General features: G+C 37.2%; 2 protein-coding genes across 3 annotated transcripts; both read left to right on the top strand.

Annotated features, from left to right (window-relative positions):
• Window positions 1-2,423: 2,423 nt before the first annotated feature.
• LOC116317755 (chemokine XC receptor 1-like) lies at window positions 2,424-3,954 on the top strand. Its single transcript, XM_031736617.2, has 2 exons — window positions 2,424-2,601; window positions 2,698-3,954. Exon 2 carries the CDS (start codon window positions 2,715-2,717, stop codon window positions 3,684-3,686), a length of 972 nt encoding a protein of 323 aa, XP_031592477.2. The 5' UTR covers window positions 2,424-2,601; window positions 2,698-2,714; the 3' UTR covers window positions 3,687-3,954.
• Window positions 3,955-12,678: 8,724 nt separating this feature from the next.
• Window positions 12,679-16,114, top strand: LOC120436386. 2 transcript variants are annotated; one of them, XM_039607339.1, is made up of 13 exons: window positions 12,679-12,838; window positions 13,282-13,465; window positions 13,632-13,774; window positions 13,857-13,948; window positions 14,063-14,137; window positions 14,192-14,255; window positions 14,367-14,420; window positions 14,528-14,590; window positions 14,803-14,886; window positions 14,986-15,077; window positions 15,169-15,227; window positions 15,367-15,510; window positions 15,606-16,114. In XM_039607339.1, the coding sequence occupies exons 1-13, from the start codon at window positions 12,812-12,814 to the stop codon at window positions 15,776-15,778; spliced, it is 1,254 nt and encodes a 417-aa protein (XP_039463273.1). In that variant the 5' UTR covers window positions 12,679-12,811; the 3' UTR covers window positions 15,779-16,114. The 2 variants fall into 2 exon arrangements, with proteins under 2 accessions (XP_039463273.1, XP_039463272.1); XM_039607338.1 differs by having other exon boundaries at window positions 14,063-14,255.
• Window positions 16,115-20,430: the final 4,316 nt, after the last annotated feature.

The following is a 20,430-nucleotide window of genomic DNA, read 5'->3' as shown; positions in this document are numbered from 1 at the left end:
GACTTTTGAAGTCAGTGTGAGTTACAGTGGAAAACTTCAATGTATCAATGTCTTAGGTGCTCAGTTTGTTTTCTTGCATGTATTGCTTTTTTGTTTTTTCCCAACATCTAGTGTGCCTTTAGTAAAATTTCTTATATTAAAAGAAGATGGAAATGGCCTCCCATCTCATTATATATAGCAACTTGCAATCAGCTTCCAAATTGTACTTTGCGCGCGCGCGCGTGTGTGTGTGTGTGTGTGTGTGTGTGTGTGTGTGTGTGTGTGTGTGTGTGTGTGTAAGTGATTTCAACATTTTACCCCATTTTTTTGTTTTTATGGTGCAGTTTTTAATAATAAACATAATTGTAATATATAGCAGTATAAACCACACTGAACTGTGTGAAATAAAATAATTTCTTTGAAAATAAAAAAAACATACCTCAAACATGCATTGTGAAAAATGTCAAATTTTTGTTTTTGTTTTTTATTTATAGTCTGTATCACATTTAAATGGCAAATGTTGATCCAAACTGCATTAGAGACAGGCTTATTTACAATCCAACAAAACAGAGTTTCAAAATACACAAAAAACTAGTTGTATTAACTAATTATTGTTAAAAAAAAATAAAATAAAATAAAAATCACAGTCATTTGGTGGTCATTAAAATGTGTTCAGAGTTTGCAAATTGAGGATGATTCATCTCATAAATCACGACACACTGCTCTCCCCTACATAACCTGCCTCTATTATTTAAAAGTATCGGTGAGTAAATAAATACCAAAAAATAACAACCAAAAACTCCACATGGGAAGACAAAGCAGCACCACTGTATCTGCCTAATTTTTCAGACCAGGAAATTAGACTTTTATCGTCGTTTTGTTTTGGAGGCAAAGCTGGTGTGGCCACGAGAATCAAACTAGCAGTGATGGGCAAAGAGACTTTGTGAAACAATGAAACATTTAAAGCCGAAGTTGTATCGAGGTTTCCCAAATATCTGAAATCAGTTTCCACAGTGACACCTACTGGCCAGTTTTGCTGTGTGAAACAATGACGCACACAAGTTAAGTCAAAGTAAACTTTATTGTCATCTCGGCTGTATCCAGTGCAGCATACAGAGAGACGAGATGATGAGCCTCAGTGCAAAAACAAGCTAATAAATAGATATAAAAAAAGAGAAGAAAATAATAAATATACGCTTAAGAGTTACAATTACAATTTACAGTTTGGTGTGGTTTTAAGCGTTGCATAATTCTAAAGAGGGCTTAAAAAAATACCAGGCTTTAAATAATGATTGACAGATGTTTTGGAGAAGTACCAAAGAATGAGACTGTTAAAGAAAACGAACTGTGACTGTATGTGCATCAGAAAATACTATTTTGTGATAAAAACACAGTATTTCAGCTGTTAACTCCCGAACTTTGCAATCCTCAAAGAAATGGTTACTGAAGCTTTCTGGTAGTTTCGTTTGGTTTGTTCCTCACACTGTTAAATAAAACTAGAAGCTGCCCTGATGTTTTATTTTTTTGGTTTTATTGGTTTGGTCACAGTTTCTTCATAAATAAGTATTTAAATACACAAGACTAAATTTGCTTTCCTTCTAAATAACTAAAAGACAAGTTTCATTATGTTATGGTATGTTTATTCTGACCAATTACAACAGTTCATTTCACACTGGCCAATTCCTTTTTAAATCTGAACATGTCATGGTACAGAAGTGGCTCATCGGAGGATAAAGAAGCCTTTTCTCACTTTATTTGTAATTTCCGGTGCCGCGGATGCTGTACCTTGTGACGTGATATGACGTCTGACTCAGTCTGAGTATCATGTTTTGATTTCACCTACCTTTGTTTGTGAGATATTTACAACACGTGTCAGTGGGAATTAAAAAAAGGAGGTGTATGTGAAGGTTAATGTGTCTTTTCTTGTAGTTTTGTCTTTAGGCTTTCACACTTTTTTCCAACAGTTTCTGGCTTAAGATGAAGTCGCTTAATGCAGCAAAATATTTTATATTTTCAGTTGAAAGTCGAGAAAAAGAGAATAGATGGGATATAGAGCTGAAAATGATTTCCTGCTTTATTTTTCTCTTTGAAAGCACAGCAGGTTTCTATTGCAGTAAGTTAATGAATGTGCCGCTCTCGCTCTCTCTGCTGATCTGAGTTAGTTCCGCTCACTCAGCAGTTCGCTTCTTTTTCTCATTTGTATCAATTTGTGTAATTAAGTGGATGGAAAGTTCACACTAGTTTTCACAACACGGCAAAAATGATAACGACACAGTTGGTATTTACCCTTATCCATGCGCGTGTGCTCGCTTGTAACAAACAGTTAAAAACGTGAATTCAGTCATTCATGTCAAGGTAAGTCACCTGCCGAAGCTGTGGCTAAACGCACCAAAATCTGCGTTTAGCGTCACGTCGCCACACGGTCACGTGATGCGGGTGTTTGACTCACACTTGGAAGTAGTGTTTAGAAACATCGGCGCTTCAGTGGCTCGACACACTGCAAAAACGTCAGCATCGAGTGTCTCATCCCAACGTACTATTGCAAAAAATAAATACATAAAAAATAAAGGTACCGCAGAAGGTGTTTCAACCAACAGACTTTTGGCATTTCATCAAGCAGAGGTACGTTATTTATTTATTGTCTTTACAATACTCTTTTGTATTTATAAAGAGAAATCCATTGCAACGTGTCATTAAAGTCATACCCTTGTCTCCTAGATTCCTGTGTGACAGAAATGGCTAATCAAGTCAGTTTCAACTTCAGCTATGACGATGACTACGAGGATGAAATCTGTGATAAAAGTGAAATGGTGATATTTGGATCCTTTGCCATTCCGATTTTCTCTGTTGTGATCACACTGAGCCTGACAGGAAACATTCTTGTCCTCATAATCCTGGCTTTGTATGAAAATCTTAAATCTCTGACCAACATTTTCATCCTCAACTTGGCCATCTCTGACCTCGTCTTCACCATTGGTCTTCCCTTCTGGGCCATTTACCACGTCCAGGGATGGGTGTTTTCTGAAATTCTCTGCAAAGTTGTAACTTTTATCTTCTTCACTGGGTTCTACAGCAGCATTCTCTTCCTGACCATCATGACCATCTGCAGATACCTGGCTGTGGTCCATCCTCTGTCTGACCTCAGCACACCTAAACACTCCATCGGGGTGTTTCTGTCTGTCCTGATTTGGATTATCAGCACTGGAGCAGCCATGCCTTCCCTACTCTTCAGCTCAATCACCAAGGTCTACCACAAAAATAATTACTCACAGGGCTGTGAATATAGTCATCCACTGTGGGAAACTGTTGGTGTCATCCAACAGAATGGTTTCTTCCTAGTTGCTTTTGCAGTCGTGACTTTTTGCTTCATAATAATTATGGAAAGAATCACAGTGACAAGATCTCTCACGAGGAACACAGCAGTCAAGTTAGTCTTCTGTAGAGTTGCTGTATTCTTCAGTGCCTGGGTGCCGTACAATGTTGTAATCTTTTTGAGGGTCTTGCCTGCTCATGTGGTCCCACTATTAAATGAATGTGAAACAAGCATCCAGCTTGACTATGCATTCTATGCTTGCAGGCTCATTGCGTTCTCCCACTGTTGCCTGAATCCCATCTGTTATGCATTTGTTGATGTGAAATTTAGGAGTCATTTAAAGTTATTGCAGGTTAGAATGGAAAACCTCATATCACGTAGAACAATGGACTAGCTACTCAGTTGATTTTCTTGCATAGGTTAATTGCCCTGTTAATTTTTTTCTCTCCCAGTGTGCCTTTAGTAAAATTTCATATCGCGTATTAAATTTATCTCATTAAAAAACACATAGGAACTGCTCCATTTGTAATATGTTGCACCCTGCAATCAATTTCAAGGCTTTTATCATGTGTGTGTCTGTGTCTGTGTGTGTCACACAGTAGGAAGTAATTATTTGACCCTGTGTTGTTTTTATAATGTGGGTTTTATTAGTAAACTTAGTCACTGTATTTTGTCTCCTTGTGTTTTGTTTCTTAGCGAAATTTCAACTCATATCTCCCCAGAAACTTTTCATATGACTGAAAGTCATGTAGAAACATCTTTTTTATTAAAAAAAAAAACAAAAAACATTTTCAATAGGCATTATATAAAGTGAAAAACAATAATCTGCTGGAATACCATGAAAAGCATACAACAATTGGACACAAAGGGTCACGAATCGCTGTGTGACAGGCAGGAGATTGGACCCAAATGCTGGACTCATGGATAATGAAGGAGTGAACTAAAGAAGGCAGCTGTAAGGCTGTAAAAACTCTTCTTACAGAAAACAAAACCGAAAACGGGGAACTAGAAATACAAACTTAAATCTAAACACTAAGACACTGGGAAACAGAGTTGGGAAATAGAACGAGCGCAGCATGTTGAGGGTTCGACGCAACAACAAGCAGGGGATGACGGGACTAAAATACACAGCAGGGTAATGAGGAAACAGGACACAGAAGGGAAACACAGCTGGGACTAATTGGGCAGGACGAGACAAGGGAAGCAACACAGAATACAGACACGTACCTTCAAAGTAAAACAGGAAGCACACCAGCAGAACTTACAGACTCAGAGACCCGATACTGACACAGTAGAGAGGGAACACAAGGAGAGGGATAACTTAGACAGGAGACGTGGGACCAGTGCAGACACAGAGACACAGACTAGACACTAAACAGAGGGAGCACAGAAACCAGAACCTAATAATAGCAATTCCGAATAAGAATTAATCCAAAACATAAGACACTCTTAATCCAAACAAAAACACTGATTCAACAGACTCAGGACCATGACACAAAGTTAGGTTGAGTCAACATTTCATTTAGTATTGTTATAATTTGTGATCTCATACTAATTTACCATGAAACAGTTATGTTTGCATTTAAAATGTTTTACGTTATTTCATGTTTAACCAATATAAGTTTTTATTTTAATCATATATTTTTATCATATCATATATATATACATAATATATTCTGTTATTATATCTGCTAAACCACTATCCACAAATATTTGTATTTTTTCAGCATTACAAAACTGTAAGATCATGGGCCAAAATATCCTTTGGCTTGATGAGCTGAATCTCAGAGTCTAGGAAAAGTCAATATAACAGCACTGACACTCTCACTGGAATCATCCTGGAAGAGAAGCACACAGAAGTGGAAGTGATCTCAGCACATTGTGGAGTCAAGTCTGCGTCCCTTTCTCCTGTACTTCATCCACTGAACTTCCAAACTATGCATTATTGAATCAGATTTTAAGTTAGTGTTAAAGCTGCACAGGTTGTGTGCCCTATCCCACAGATAGGTTCACTGACAGGTCCAGGAAGTCTGTGGTATAGAGCACCTTTGAAAGGTGATGCATCTCAAGATTTGCAGACTTCCTGTTCAAAAAAGAGTGTGGAAAAAAAGAGTCTTAAAAAGACTGTTGTTGTTGTAGCACTGCAGTTATTTTACTGTATTTTCATCCATATTTCCAGATGAGAGTGAGAGAAAAAATAAATACATTTGCCACATCATCATACAGAACATTTTTTGTTTACTGTAAAATACATTTCATTTTCACCACAGAGAGGTAAAGCATTCAGCACATTTACTCCCTGAAAATAAACCATCCATCCAACCTATTGGTGACACATGAAAGAAATAAAGTGATTCTACATATTTTTGTGTGAGACAGACAATACGTGTGTCGGTTCAGACTCTAGACATGTAGGAACACGTGAATTTAACCATCAAATGTTTACATATTCCTTAGTTTGTTCTTTTGTTTGTTTTTACAGACATAATTTTATTTCAAGTGTACATAGCTAAGGCAGCTCATCAAAATGTCAAAAGGTAAATTAAAATGAGTGTGATGAAGCCTAGGGTTAGAGTTAGTCCTGAAATCCTTTGTAGGTCAGTCAATTATATATATGACTTTAGAATAATAAATGAAATTACACAGATTTCCCCTAAAATGATATCTAACTTTCCAGAAATATTCATTGATACACACAAAAAACACAGAGTTTAGTAGTGTGTTTAACTAATGCATTAGACTTCCAGTCATAAAAACAAGAAAACACAAATATTTTAGAAATCTGTAGAAAAAGAAAACTTGTTTAAAACTGAAAACTGTAAATAACAAACTGAATTCACTTTTTAAACCCAAATCTGAGCCTGATCACTGGACTTCTCTTAGAAATCAGAAATGAATCAAAAACTATTTCTTTTCCTGTTTAGACTTAGACACCAATTTAAGGTAAGGCCATAACCTGGTGAGCTGAGGTGTAATGCTAAGTTTGATTAGGTATGTCTCTGAAGCACATGTATATGACTAAATGCACTCACTTGATGAAGTTGGAGCTTGTTGGTTTCCCCTGCCACACAAACACCCACATACATACATGGCATAACATGGCAACTAGCAACAAGTAATTAGATATTTTTAGGTACTGTTTCATTTTATCAGTAAAAAGGATTTGACAAGTACACAACACTCTCCTGAAAATGTATCAAAACAGAACTACTGTTACAAAATTAAGAGCTTTTGTTCACTAAAGCAGTAAAGCAGTTAATTTGAAAATGAATATGAAGAAATACAAAGGAGCAGATATAATCATCACCTCAAGACAGCTGGTGAGTGGGTCCATAGTGTAATGTTTAGCTCACTTAACTCACAAGTGAACAATCCACGGTTTGAGAATGGAAGGTGAGACAGAGGGTAAGATGGTTGTATTGCAACATTACACGTGTGCTGCCCCAGCAGCTGCTGCAGTTTTGTGGTGATGCCATAGCCTAATAATAAAGCAAATAATATAATGTCTTGATGCTCAATCATCCAGGAAAGTAAATCTCCAAAAGTATATTCTGTTCATCTGGACGTAGCGTTTTGTGGGAGAAACGTTTCGTCACTCATCCAGGTGACTTCTTCAGTCTCGGCTGACTGCAGGTTTCCCCAATCTTATAAACAGTACATTTGCATAATGACTAAAACCAGCCCACTGAGGAACAATGGGCTGGTTTCAGTCATTCGCCATCTTACAATGCTGTGATTGCAGCCATTCCCCAACTCTCTGTGAATGGGACTCATGGACATTGATCAGTGGGTTTTGGTCAGTGGTTGTTGATCAATGGTCATGAGAATTTGCATAATTAAGATTAAGGAACTGACCTCCCAGCCTATTGTTCCTTCAGTGGGCTGGTTTCAGTCATTATGCAAATGTCCTGTTTATAACGTCTTGATGCATTCTCAATCATCCAGGAAAGTAAATCTCCAAAAGTTGAATCTGTTCATCTGGACGTAGCGTTTTGTGGCGTTATGCAAATGTACTGTTTATAAGATTGGGGAAACCTGCAGTCAGCTGAGACTGAAGAAGTCACTTGGATGAGTGACGAAACATTTCTCCCACAAAACGCTACGTCCAGATGAACAGATTCAACTTTTGGAGACAAATAATATAATTAAAACAAATATCAAGATTCCATCCATCCATCCTGGAGCCCTGAATTGGGTTCATTTTTCTTATGAGAGAAAATGAGTAAACCCGAGTATACATTTTCAAAATGTATTAATATAAAGGTTCAAGTTAGTAACAGTGTCTCCTCCTCTGTTCAGCATGCTAAACAGAAAAAGAGCACCGTAGCCAAGCAGTAAACACTTTTATTATGAGACAGAAACAGAATAGTAATATGAATGGTTAAAAGTCATGGTTCAGACTTGGCTTCTCCCCTTATTTGGAGCTGGGTCCGGCCCTTGGGTCATCTTACATCTCCTGGAGCGGACATCTCCCTGTAATGAGAACAAAAACAGCTCCTCCCTACTTTTGCAGTTTCTATGGAAATGTTTTCCTCTTGGCTGGTGTCAGCCTTTACCAAACACCTTAAAGATCCCGTACCTTGCTGTGCTATCTACACCACAGTGCAGGAAGCATCCCCCAAACATTCCTAAGGCGGGGGCGGGGGGCTCCTTATTTGTGCTGCGTGTGTTGTATGGGTGTGCCATTTTGTTTCAACACTATAATACATATTTGTGTAATAAAAGATAAAATATTCTGTGATTGTGTGATTAAAAAAGATGTGGCAATTATGGAATATAAAATAATGAGATATATAAGCATCAAAGATAAAAAATAATAGATAAAAAATAGAAACAGATGACTATTCATCCTTAAATTAGTATCATAAATTAACCTAATCCCACACATGTCTTCAGACTCTGGGAAGAAGCCACAGTTGAAGCTTATAAAGTTGGGCAAACCTGCAGTCTGCTGAGACTGAATAAGTCACTTGAATGAGTGATGAAACATTTCTCCCACTAAAAACACTAATGTTTTCTCTGCAACATAAAAAATAACCTATTTAGCTGAATGAAATATTCACTTTTATTGTGAAAATGACATGCACAACACCTGCAATGTTGTTGTTGTTGCTGCAGAGCTCACTTGTCATGCTCAAAGGTGACACCCGATGGAAGTTGAGCAGAACTTTAAAAAGTATAAGAAATTTTAAAATTAAATGGTAACCCTTCAGGCTAGCTTACATGAATTTTTAGAAAAGTGATTATTTTGCAAGAAACATGTCTTGCATGTAAAGTATAATTAATAATTAATAATGCCAAAGTGAAAGAACATGATAAACATATAGAAACGTAAAAAAGGATCATATAGAAAACATGAAAGTTTTGTTGCACTCACATGAAGTTTGAGTATACTGTTGGAGCCCTGACAGGAGATTTGTTGCAACTTGTTGTATATTTTATATTAGATAGTAAGTCAAAATAATAGGAAATTTTGTGCGCGTGGCTGTTGCTATAATAATAATTTTACTGGATAAATTAACAGCTTCCTGAATGGCTTACAGAGCTGGGATGGTGATCACGAAGGACAATGAGAACGTTCTTACAAAACTTGGGTCTAAAAAGAATTTTTGCCTGATTTGAGGAAGACAAACTCATCATTTAAAATTCAAGCAGACGTTGTACTAAAGTCTAACAGTACAGTCAAAGTTCATTTCAAATATTCACAGTAGCCTCAAAACTTATAGTCGAGATCCTGGAATACTTTAGTATAGTCTTAAATATATGAACACCAGATAGGTATGGGTTTCATGTTTTTTTAGTCCTAACTTTTAGCTTTCATTCCCCCCCAAAAGGAATATGGTTGGAAAACAAATGTACCAAGAGCAATCGGTATACTGAATAATGAGATGCTGTGATGGTCAACACTACAATCTTTGGTTTTCATAATTTTCCATTGTTAAGATGCTCACAAGATGTGATACAAAGCTCTCCAAGGTTAAAAATTAGAAAAATGTTTGAGCATCTTCTTCAGACTCCTTTCATTTGAGTTAGTATTTCCGATAGATGTTTTAAAGAAACTGGGTGAAAAGATTCCATAATTATGGGGTGTGGGAGAGCACAGTTGAATGGGCTATCTAAGGGAGTTATATTTCCTCTTAGGCCACTGATCTTATCTTGAAAAAAGCTTAAGAAGTCATTGCAATCCATATCTGAGAAGACTGGTGTACATGGAGTTGGAGAAGAGATAATCCTTTTCACTGTATCGAAGACAACCTTAGGGTTTCTTTTTCCTACTGCAGGTGGTTTAGAGAAATAAGTGGCTCTTGCATCTTTCACTATATCGTTAAAGGTAGATAATAGTTCTTTCAAGTGGAGCTTATAAACTTCAGGTTTTGTGGCTTTCCAGAGGCGCTCAGTTTTACAGCAAATTAGCCTAAAGCTGCAGATAGCTTCTGTGAACCAGGGCAGGGATTTAACAGTGCCACCTTTCCTGATTTCAAGAATTTTTAGACATTGTGAATTGAAGGAGGCCACATGCTGTCATCAGTTCCAGGTAGATTATTATCAAAAAAATTCCACAAATTCTTCCACAACAGAGTCAGTAATTAGTCGTAAATGCTTCACATGAACAAAGGGCAGAGAGTCGCAGATAAAGGAGAGATCAAATAAAAGGTATTTATGATCGCTTATAAAAATGTCCTCACGACAGACTGGTCTGATAACCAGACCCAGTGACAGAATCAGATTTGATTCTGTGAATCTGATTCTGCCACAAAAAAGGTCTAAAAGATTAAGAAAATCAGAAGCAGCGTGGCATAAACTGTCACTGACATGGAAATTAAAATCCCCTAGCAGCAGGATTCTTTCCAGCTTGATGGTGGACGATAAAAAGTCCCCAAACTCCACAAAGAAACTCCTAGCTAATCCCGGTGGTCTATAGATTAATATCAGATAGAAAGGGTTAGTGCTATTAGGCTTCATCATCTGAATCTCAAATTAGTTAAAAGAAGAGGTCTTCATCAGATGACAGTTTAAGGAGTTTCTTGCTCTAACAGCCAGCCCACCTCCATCTCCTGAAAGTCGCGGTGTGGTTAGACAAATACTTGTAATTCAAGTATTAATAAATGGTGTAAAGAGGAAGTGGACCACTCAATCACAAGTTTCATCCACTTGAAACTACAGCATGTGCTGCAAACTGAAACCTTTGTTTATGTCTATGGTCCATTTGATGACTCACTCAGTTAAACTCTGCCAAGATACAGAGATGCATTTATCAACTGCTTAGAAAATGATTAAACTTGCTGTAACTTCCTGTTGTTCTTAGAGCCGTACTAATGTTCTTCTAGCAGCTTCAATGTATATCTTCATTTGGACACATGTAAATAAATGTAAAGAAATATTCATACTTGGTGTCAAATCTAATTTTAATGTTATCTATATAAAACATAGTGTCTGTAAACATAATTGTGAAAGGAACTTTTGAACTTTCAGGTTTCTTAAGAAGTGAGTCGTAACTCCTGCTTAGTAAATGATTGACTTCTTCTTGTGCTGAATAGATGTCAAGTCCTAGTTTCAAAGCTGGAGACTTTAATTTTTAGCAAACAGAAGGACAAGTTACAGCCAGTGGATGCTTTATTAGAGACCTTGCTGTCTTAATTCTTTGTGATTTTGGTCCATATTAACATCAGAGCCTCACGCAGTTGCTACGCATTTGTCGTGATCTAAATCTCCCATTTCATCACATCCCCCAAAAAATAAATGAGTAAAATTTGAATTACAAGTTTGCAGCTCTCAGTGTATTTGTGTAGATATCAATCTAAACATTTGTGAATGTGTTTTCTGTAACTGTAAATTTAAAACACAAGTGTGTGAAGATGAAAACTGAAAGTGAAATTTTAAAAATAAAGTTCACTGTTTTCCACACATTCTCACATTTAGAACATTTTTACCTTCACAAAGATCCTCTAGTGGATCTAGATTTCTGTTTAAAAGACACTATAACTGCATAAAAGTATTGCTAGGAATAACACAAATCATGCTATTGCATCTGGCTATCTTGAAAATTAAATTCATTACAACTAAATTATTTAGAGAAAAATATACTTATGGCTTTTTCAGGCAGATGATTGTATGTGACACTCTGTGACAGCATTTAGCGTATTTGTAGCATATATGAGAAAACAAGATCCCTTCTGTTTGTAAGAGAACTGCAGGTTATGACATCAACTGAAACAGAAACGTTAAAGACGCAGCTCATAGCTTCACCTCGAAACACTGGCAGGTTGTGGCATCACCCTAAAGAGCAATGGGATCATCCCCAAATGTAATGGTACCATTTTAAACACCCGTGGTATCGTCTACAAATGCAGCGGCATGACCTCCACATGCATCACCAACAAAATGTCGAGGATGTCATATCCACAGTCAGCAATGCCAAGGAAACTCACCCCCAAACACCGAGGCAAACACCGAGGCATGTTGTAGCATTTGAAGGCACCATCTCAAGTCACGGCTCAGTGTTCATTATGATCTCGACACACCCTTTCCAAAGAAATTTGACTGCACCATAATCACTTCTGATTAACCACTATTATGCTTCCACATCACAAACAAAATGCAATCTGTGTGTTTTTCTGCCCTCTGTTCATGTTTTACCACATCATGAAAAATACCTTTAGATGGGTTATGATTTAAAGCACTGCTGTAGTCCTTAAAATGCTACAGTGTATGTTTGGGTCGTTATAGAGGAAAATTCATGCCAAACATTTTTTGATGTTTCTTTTTGTTTGTTCTTTCTTTCTTTCTTCTGGTGGATTAACTTTAAACTGGACGGCTGCTTGATCTGAGGTGTGGATCAAGACGCTTCATGTACCTCAGATTTAAACCTGTATGGTCCTGTCTTTGTTTATGATTAACTATGAGTCGCACTGATAATCATAATTTGGCTCACTCACATCTACAATGACAACATTCACACAGCTCAGATCCTTCATAATTTTCCTGATTGGTTGTAGTACAATAGCACAATATATATGGACCCTAGACCAGTAGGGTCCACTAAAGTCAATGAATCTGGGACGGTCTGAATAACTTCAATCCAAAGCCTTACACATAACAGTATATCTGCTCACTGAGCCAGATTTATTGAACTGGTGATATGGATGTTGACACACACAGACACACTGCATTTAACATTTACTATAAGACATGTCAAAAGATTTTCTTAAGAACACCTTCAGGATACGAGGAAGTGAGAGACCAGGAAAATAATCTAAGATATGTTTTTCATTTCACAAGTGAAGGGAAATGTGTTTTGTTTATCACAATGTTCCAGCTTCCTCAATTACAGCTGTTGCACCGCCCACTAACACACATTGCAACAACTATAACTGTCCTGGAGGGTGGACTCATTTCTTCTGAGACATTTGCAGGGTTTCTTCTGTTTCTCTTAAAGGGACTTTCAAAGAGGAGATGTTTTTCTTTGTCAACTCAGATTTTCAGGTTTATTGAGATTCTCTCAGCTCTTTACAATATTGGATGTGGTGTACAAACATTTACTTTAAGGTAAGAAACAGTTCTTATTCAGTTGTTTTTGTCAGTCTGTGTTTAATACTTGCCAGAGAAATGTTGAAATCATTTTCTAGTTTAATGGATAAAACTGAGAGCTCTCTAAAACGGCCTTTTCCCCCCTAATAGTTTTCCTAGAGAAATCCACACACACTACCTCATGCTGGCTCTGTCCTCCAATAAAACTGAATTTGTAATCAAACTGTAGTTATATGGCAAAAAAGTTTTAACCTAACATTTATGTCCAGCAATGTGTCGGCTGCTCAATACTTGCAAATCTATGAATAACAATGAAATTATACTCTCAGGCATCTTTAAAGCAAACACTTTCAGTGTAATCTGCCTCTAGAAGTCTACATATATATGAATACTTGCAGAAGTAAATAAATATTTAGAGTGCCAATGGATGACCAGGTATCACTGTGATATTTATTTTACAGATGTGGATATGGATTCTGATTAGTCTTAACATCATCTCAAAGCTGCATGCGTATTCAGACGGTAGCTTGATAGAAGCATGTGACTCAATGTTACCCAATCATAATGGTGCAGCTCCTCAAACCACAGAACCCCCCTTCATGGTTGAATATGTGCCCGGCAGCTATCCCGGAGAGCCTGTTACAGGTACAGGGAACGTTGTAGTTTTTATTTTGTTACATTTGTTTATCACAGCAATCTCTGGTGTAATTGTAATTTACATATTTTTTTTTTTTTACAAGTTATTACAATTTCTCTTCATTCTCTTTTTCCCAAATCTTTGCTTGGATGAATTTTTGAAACAATTTTCAAGTTTTGCTCAAGAGCGAGGAATCCACATATTTTAGGGGGTTTATGTTAGAGGCTCGAGAGGTTGCAGATGAAAAACGTCTTACCGGAAAATTTGTTCTACTTGACCCTGAACAGACTCGGCTCCTGACATGTGGTGGTTTAGAAGTAAGTAGTTGGAATTTGATTCATTTATTGTTTTCATTTTTTGTAAATCTGAAGCTCTCTTAAGTTTTGCCACTCTTCTCAGGGTTCAGCTGTTAGTCACACACTCAATCTCGACAAAACTTTGATCCGAGTTAACTGGACTGCGACAGAAGCAGAGCAGGACATCACGTTCAGGTGACTTTAAAATTTCTGATATTCTGTGGCTGACGTCCGCGGTGATTTCTCTAATATTGCAATGCAACAGAAAATGAATTATATCAGCATTCATTCCTTTCTAACATATTTCAGAGCAACATTTCTTCACACTTTTGGAATATTTTGGGAAAATGTGAATATCATTTTACCTCAGCGCACTACTACTACAACTACTACACCAGAACCAACTACTACACCAGTACCAATTACTACACCAGAACTAACTACTACACCAGAACCAACTACTACACCAAGTACCACAAAGTGCAGCACCAACATAGAAGAAGTAAGTAACAACAGGTGGATTTGATTTTGTAACACTGTACACAAAGTGATTCATTAATCTTGCAAGAGCTTTTTTTGACAACACTGCTCCCTGTTTCTGATTTACTTTCAGCGAGCAGGTATTGCACTGATGTGTTTTGATTCTGTTTTGGTGGCAGAGATGAAAGTAAGTAGGATATTTAACGATACTCAAGTCATGCACTAAATGCTATTCAGCCCCGTCTTAAAAGAACAAGAGGAAATGTCATTGCGTTCTACTTCATGTCTTGTTAGGTAATATCCAATATAGGCAAAGTCTTACTGGCCAGTGAGGCTGTTTTTCATCATATAAATAAGGTAAGAGCTGGGGGCCTTTTGTGCTCACAGTATTTGATTATCTTCTTGTCCTGCATGTTTATATTGCTTCCAAGAATTCTTTGAGTATGTAGTTAGTTTGAAAGACGGGGGCTCATGGGGTGTTTTCATAGGGTAAAATATGGATTTTCAGGCACAAGGCTGTTTAACTTATAATATGCACTGTTTTTTTTATTTTTATTTAAATTTTGTAGGTGTGTAAGGTAGCAGGCAACGTGCTTTGTGTTGCTCTTGAAATCTCATCCCTGATCTTGTTTAGTATCGGTGATTCTTTCAAGGTGAGCAACAACTGGTGGTGTAAAACACGTCTCAATAACAACATCTGTTTTATTTTTCCCACATGTATTTTTCATGTGTGTGTGTATGTGTTTTTTTAGGTCATCTTCTTTGCTCTTGTGTGTGTGATGATAGTGATTAACTTCACTGGAATAGTAGTTGTGTCTCTGGGGATTAGAAGTGGTCCTGAAGGGTACGTTTAACTTCACTTTGCATGTGCAAACATATCAACTGACATGCAGTTTGTGCAAAATGTTTATTTCATGTTTCATGTTCTCTTTAAGAAAGAAGATTTGTGAATACGCTGCCAATGTTTGTTTTGTTATCCATAATATTTTTACAAGTAAGAAAATTCTTATACTTCTAAATGTAAGAGTCTTAACTTTACACCTTGAAAAAAAGAGTTTGGACTTTTCTGTGAAACTAGTTGCCACTGCCTTTGTATTGCTCTGATTTTATTTCCATGTTTGTTTTGGGCACAGTTGCTGTCATATTTGTTGGTGTTATGGAGAATGACTGCGGAAATAACATGAGGGACTCTTGGCTTCTGAAAGTGATGATTGCTTTCACAGTATGGGATTTCCTGAATGTAATCTGGATTGTCATTTTGAGCAGTGAAAAAAGAGGTGAATGCCTTGTGCCTGTCTAAATATAAGAGTCTGCATCAAATACAGCATGAATTCTAATGAGGAATAATAATATTCATATTTTTCTGTTACAGGCCATTTAGGAATGAGTGAGAGAAACAAGCAGCAAGTTCGTGTCTGTTTTTCTCATTGTCAGAGGAGACTCAGAGATGCTGTTGTTAATAGTGTATCAGTAATCCTCTTCGCTGGAGCCATTTCTTTTTCTATAGCCATCATTGTTGGCATATTTCCTTGTCAGAAACAATAGTTTTGTGGTTTGTTTGAATCACAATCATATTTCTCTTGTAGTTTATTTAAAGTATGGTTACGTCACACTTACTATTCAGAAAACTGAGCATATCACACTGTTTACCTGCTGCTTCCTCATTTAATGCAAGTAGTGCTTGAGGGTCTTATTTATTGTATCTCGTAATTTCTCAATACACCAGGCAGACTACATATTGCTTTAGCACACTACAGGGGCGATTCTAGGGTCAGAGCTTTGGGGGTGCTGAGCACCCAGAGAGCTGCCCAGCCAGGCACAATAAACTTTACTCGTCACGATGAGACTTCTTCCCCGTCTCTGTCAGTCCCTGCATCCTTAAATGTCTCCAGTTGTCCCGAGTTCTCTCTGACTGTCTCCTTGGTGCATTTAAACCCCTGTTCCTCCCTGTCCTCATCGTCTGTTGTCTTCATCTCTGTTATCAGTCATCATAATTTTACCATCTCTGTGCAAGTCTGCAAATTTCTTTATTAAATCATAAAATTCTTAAATTCATCAAGTCTCTCTGTGCCTGGGTCCTCGTCACAAAACATGACATCACTGTTTTTTACATTTTAACACAATTTAATCCCCACATTTGTGAAAGAAAAGCAAAACACTTTTTTGAAAAGTCTGTAACAAAACCATCAAATCTGATAAAGGTTATTTAAATGCTGCAAAAGAAGAATGGATTGGAATAAAAAAAAAAAATACATATCCTAACCGTAATTACTGGGGGAGAATAATGAATGATGCTCATAGTGAGTAAAAAGTAAACTGAGCGCATTATTTGGACAGAGATTCACTTCTAATGTGTATCATATAATACAGATACATAAAAAATACACTCCAAAAATAGAAGAGTCCTTGAAATGTACAAATGTACAAAATATTAATTAAAAAAAAGATAAAAATGGAGGCAACTTTGCCTGTGGTACAATATATACTATGTATGAAAAGATCTTTACTGCAGATACTACTATGGCTCTGCAGATTTTTTCTTTTGTTTAACCTTTGCCACCTCACCTTGAGGTTTGCAAATCTGTCTGTCACTTTTTGGTGGTCAAGTCTCTCAAGCATCTCTTTGCATCTCAGTGGTAACAACAGTAGGTTACGGACAATTTTAAGTTGTAGATTTTAAATAGGCTATATAAATTTCAATGGGAGCAACAGGACGGTCATATGTCGCTGATTTTACTAGTAGGACGAATTGTAGGGAAGCAAACATAGTCAGAAAACATGTTTCAACACTGCAGGTTACCTGGGTTTAATGTTTTTCAGCTAAAAAGATCTGATTCTCTGGTCTGACTCCCACCTAACTTTATAAAGAGTAACTGAAGGTTAAATGCAGCTAACATGTCCTGTTTTAAGCCAGGCACTCACACCTCCGCTCCGCTGCGTCTCAGCCACCATCGCTCTGGCAGAAAGGGCGCTAGAGCCAGAGGCGAGCTGGAACAAAACATTTTTTTTTGGGGGGGGGGGGGGGGTTCCATACAGTACTCAACCAAGTACTGTATGGTTTTTATATTTTTAGTAGTGTGTCACACAAACAGCAAAAAAAAAAGTAAGAAATTTTGGGGGGTGCTGAGCACCCCCAGAAATGGGCTAAAAACGCCCCTGGCACACTACATAGCTTGTTTTTCATTTTCAAGGGAAGTTTTCCTAAAGTAGGTTAAATTATTTCTCAACAAAGTTAAGCACTACTTTGAGGATGAAGTTAGACCACCTGTGTATTGCCATTTCAAAGCCTTGCTGTGTCTTGGAGACATTTTCTTGCAGTCAGATTAAGAAAAAAAAGCCTAATGAAAAGCCACACAGAGGAGAGACATTATTAGGCAGTATATATTTAACAGCAGAGTGGAGAGAGTAGACAATTTCAGATACCTGGGTTTTCACATCACACAGGACCTGTCACACTAACACTCTGAAGGTGCTCAAGAACTTCTACTCATGCACCATCCAGAGCATCCAGCATCCAGAGCAATGTAAGCGTCCTGTTAATGTCGGCGGTGTCAGTTACACAATGGACCCAGAGCCAGCAGTGCACGGGCAAGGAATGCATTTCTTGCTTGAAAATTCCGACACAACTTCACATTTAAAGAAGAAAGGGATGGGCGAAATCTGACTGTGCAATGCAAACTCTGCCAGCAACCAAGCTGCTCTCAGTTTCAAAAGACTCCAAGCTAAAGAAACATCTGAAAGTACGTTTTTTAAAAAAAAACTAACGTCAGCCTACTGCAACTACCTTGTTTTAGTTGTGGTAGCTACCTGGGTTATGTGCCACTTCAGTATATTCAATGTAGGTTAGATCATAGACTGCTTTCAGAACTGCACATGATTATTTGCAGGTAGCAGGTTGTTAATGCTAATCATCAAGTCTAACAATCTGCAGTCTATGAACTAAGCTCAGCTAACACCAGCTAACAATGTTAGCTTCGTGGCGAGTAGCCTTCAGTAATAGTAACAAATCACACAGCAATAGTACATTCATGTAGTTGTAAAAAGCATGACAATATATTAAGTAATCCAAAGTATTCAGAATGCGTTACTCACATTGAGTAACTTCACGGAATATGTTCTAAACTACATTTTGGGACATGTATTCTGTCATCTGTAGTGGAATACATTTTACAAGTAACCTTCCCAACACTGCATATCACATCACTGTATCACATCACTGTGCATGCACTCAATAACAAAATAATGTATTTCAATAATTGTTTTTGACTGTTCACTGTAAATCTGCACACTGCTGATTTGCACACCTTTTTAATTTCCATTTTTAATTTGAGGTCATTCTTGTATTATTAATGGTCGACCACTATCAGTTGTAGAAGATAGGGGGTTAGAAAATGTGCTACAGTTAGGTTCAGGTGATCCAACTTTCCAACTGCCATGCCGAAAGACTATTTCAAGTCAAATTAAACAGCTTTATGACACTGAAAAGCAAGCAAAATGAGATGCATTACAGACAGCCCTGCTAATATGGAGGAACTACACCAGGAGCAAACAAGACTGGGGCAACAGAAAGAGCCACTCATACAGGATGTTTCCATGCTGGAGATGGTTTCTCGTCTACTAAAGAATCAAGAGGCTGTTTTTGCTGCTTTAAACAAACAAAAGCACAAGCTAGTCATTTTAACTCTATCAGAGCTGGTAAACTCCAAAAGCTGGCGACTGTCCTTGAGCCATGCAGGTAAATAAAACCATTTTTTAACTCATTGTTACTGCTTCTTCAAAAAGCTCTATAGTTGACAGTTATTGTGTAATAAATACTTTCTTGAACGGTCTACTACAGGTTTGTGACTGAACTTCTTGGAGGTTAGACATATGTCTCATGTTCAGTGGTTTTACCTGCTTTCTGCCACCTGCATCACAGCATGGAGGTCTCTGGTAATGACTCAAACTACATGGTGAAATTTAAGACTGCCTTCACAAAGGACCTATCCCAACATGTAGCTACACTCAACCATCAGTGGCTCAAGACAGCTACTGTGCTTGACCCATGCCTTAAGGATTTAAAGAGTCTTGCAAGGGGAGAGTGAGGAGAGGTTTGGGCCAGCCTTGAGGCCCTCCAGGTCAAATAACCTTTTATGTTTCTGGCATATTTTTTAAGAAGAAAAACTGCACTTTATGTTGAAATTTTTATTATTATTTTAAAGACAAATTATGAAAATGCACTTAAAGTACTTAAAATAGCACTTTATGTTTAAGTCTGCTCAATTTTGGCCAGGGATATTATTTTTATTCTTCTGTTTTGAATTGAAATGCAGTTTAAATGCTTTTTTCCCCCAGAAATTAAAAAAACTTGAGTTTACAATATTCATGTCCATGTTTATTATTTTATTCTATCGCCCACTAAAACCCTTTTAGACTTTGGGGGTAAATTTTCTTGTGCGATTAAATGCAATTAATCGAGATTAATTAATTACAAAGCCTGTAATTAATTAGATTATTTTTTTAAATGGAGTCCCACCCCTGTTAATAAACATAAATGGAAATATAAAATAAAGAGGAAGTGGACCACTCACTCACAAGTTTCGTCCCCATGAAACTACAGCATGTGCTGGAAATTGATGTCTCATGATTCAGCAGTAAAATGGCTTTTCTTTGGTGGTATTTCACTTTGAGTTCAAAACACTAAACACACTGCTGTGTAAAAGGTAGCCTTTGTTTATGTCTATGGTCCATTTGATGACTCACTCAGTTAAACTCTGCCAAGATACAGAGATGCATTTATCAGCTGCTTAGAAAATGATTAAACTTGCTGTAACTTCCTGTTGTTCTTAGAGCCGTACTAATGTTCTTCTAGCAGCTTCAATGTATATCTTCATTTGGACAAATGTAAAGAAATGTAAAGAAATATTCATACTTGGTGTCAAATCTAATTTTAATGTTATCTATATAAAACATAGTGTCTGTAAACATACTTGGTGAAATGGACTTTTGAACTTTCAGGTTTCTTAAGAAGTGAGTCGTAACTCCTGCTTAGTAAATGATTGACTTCTTCTTGTGCTGAATAGATGTCAAGTCCTAGTTTCAAAGCTGGAGACTTTAATTTTTAGCAAACAGAAGGACAAGTTACAGCCAGTGGATGCTTTATTAGAGACCTTGCTGTCTTAATTCTTTGTGATTTTGGTTCATATTAACATCAGAGC

The sequence above is a fragment of the Oreochromis aureus genome, linkage group 23, assembly GCF_013358895.1.
Source record: "Oreochromis aureus strain Israel breed Guangdong linkage group 23, ZZ_aureus, whole genome shotgun sequence".
Taxonomy (NCBI): domain Eukaryota; kingdom Metazoa; phylum Chordata; class Actinopteri; order Cichliformes; family Cichlidae; genus Oreochromis; species Oreochromis aureus.
The sequence above is the reverse complement of the archived record's forward strand: the minus strand, read 5'-3'. Positions and strand labels throughout refer to the sequence as shown.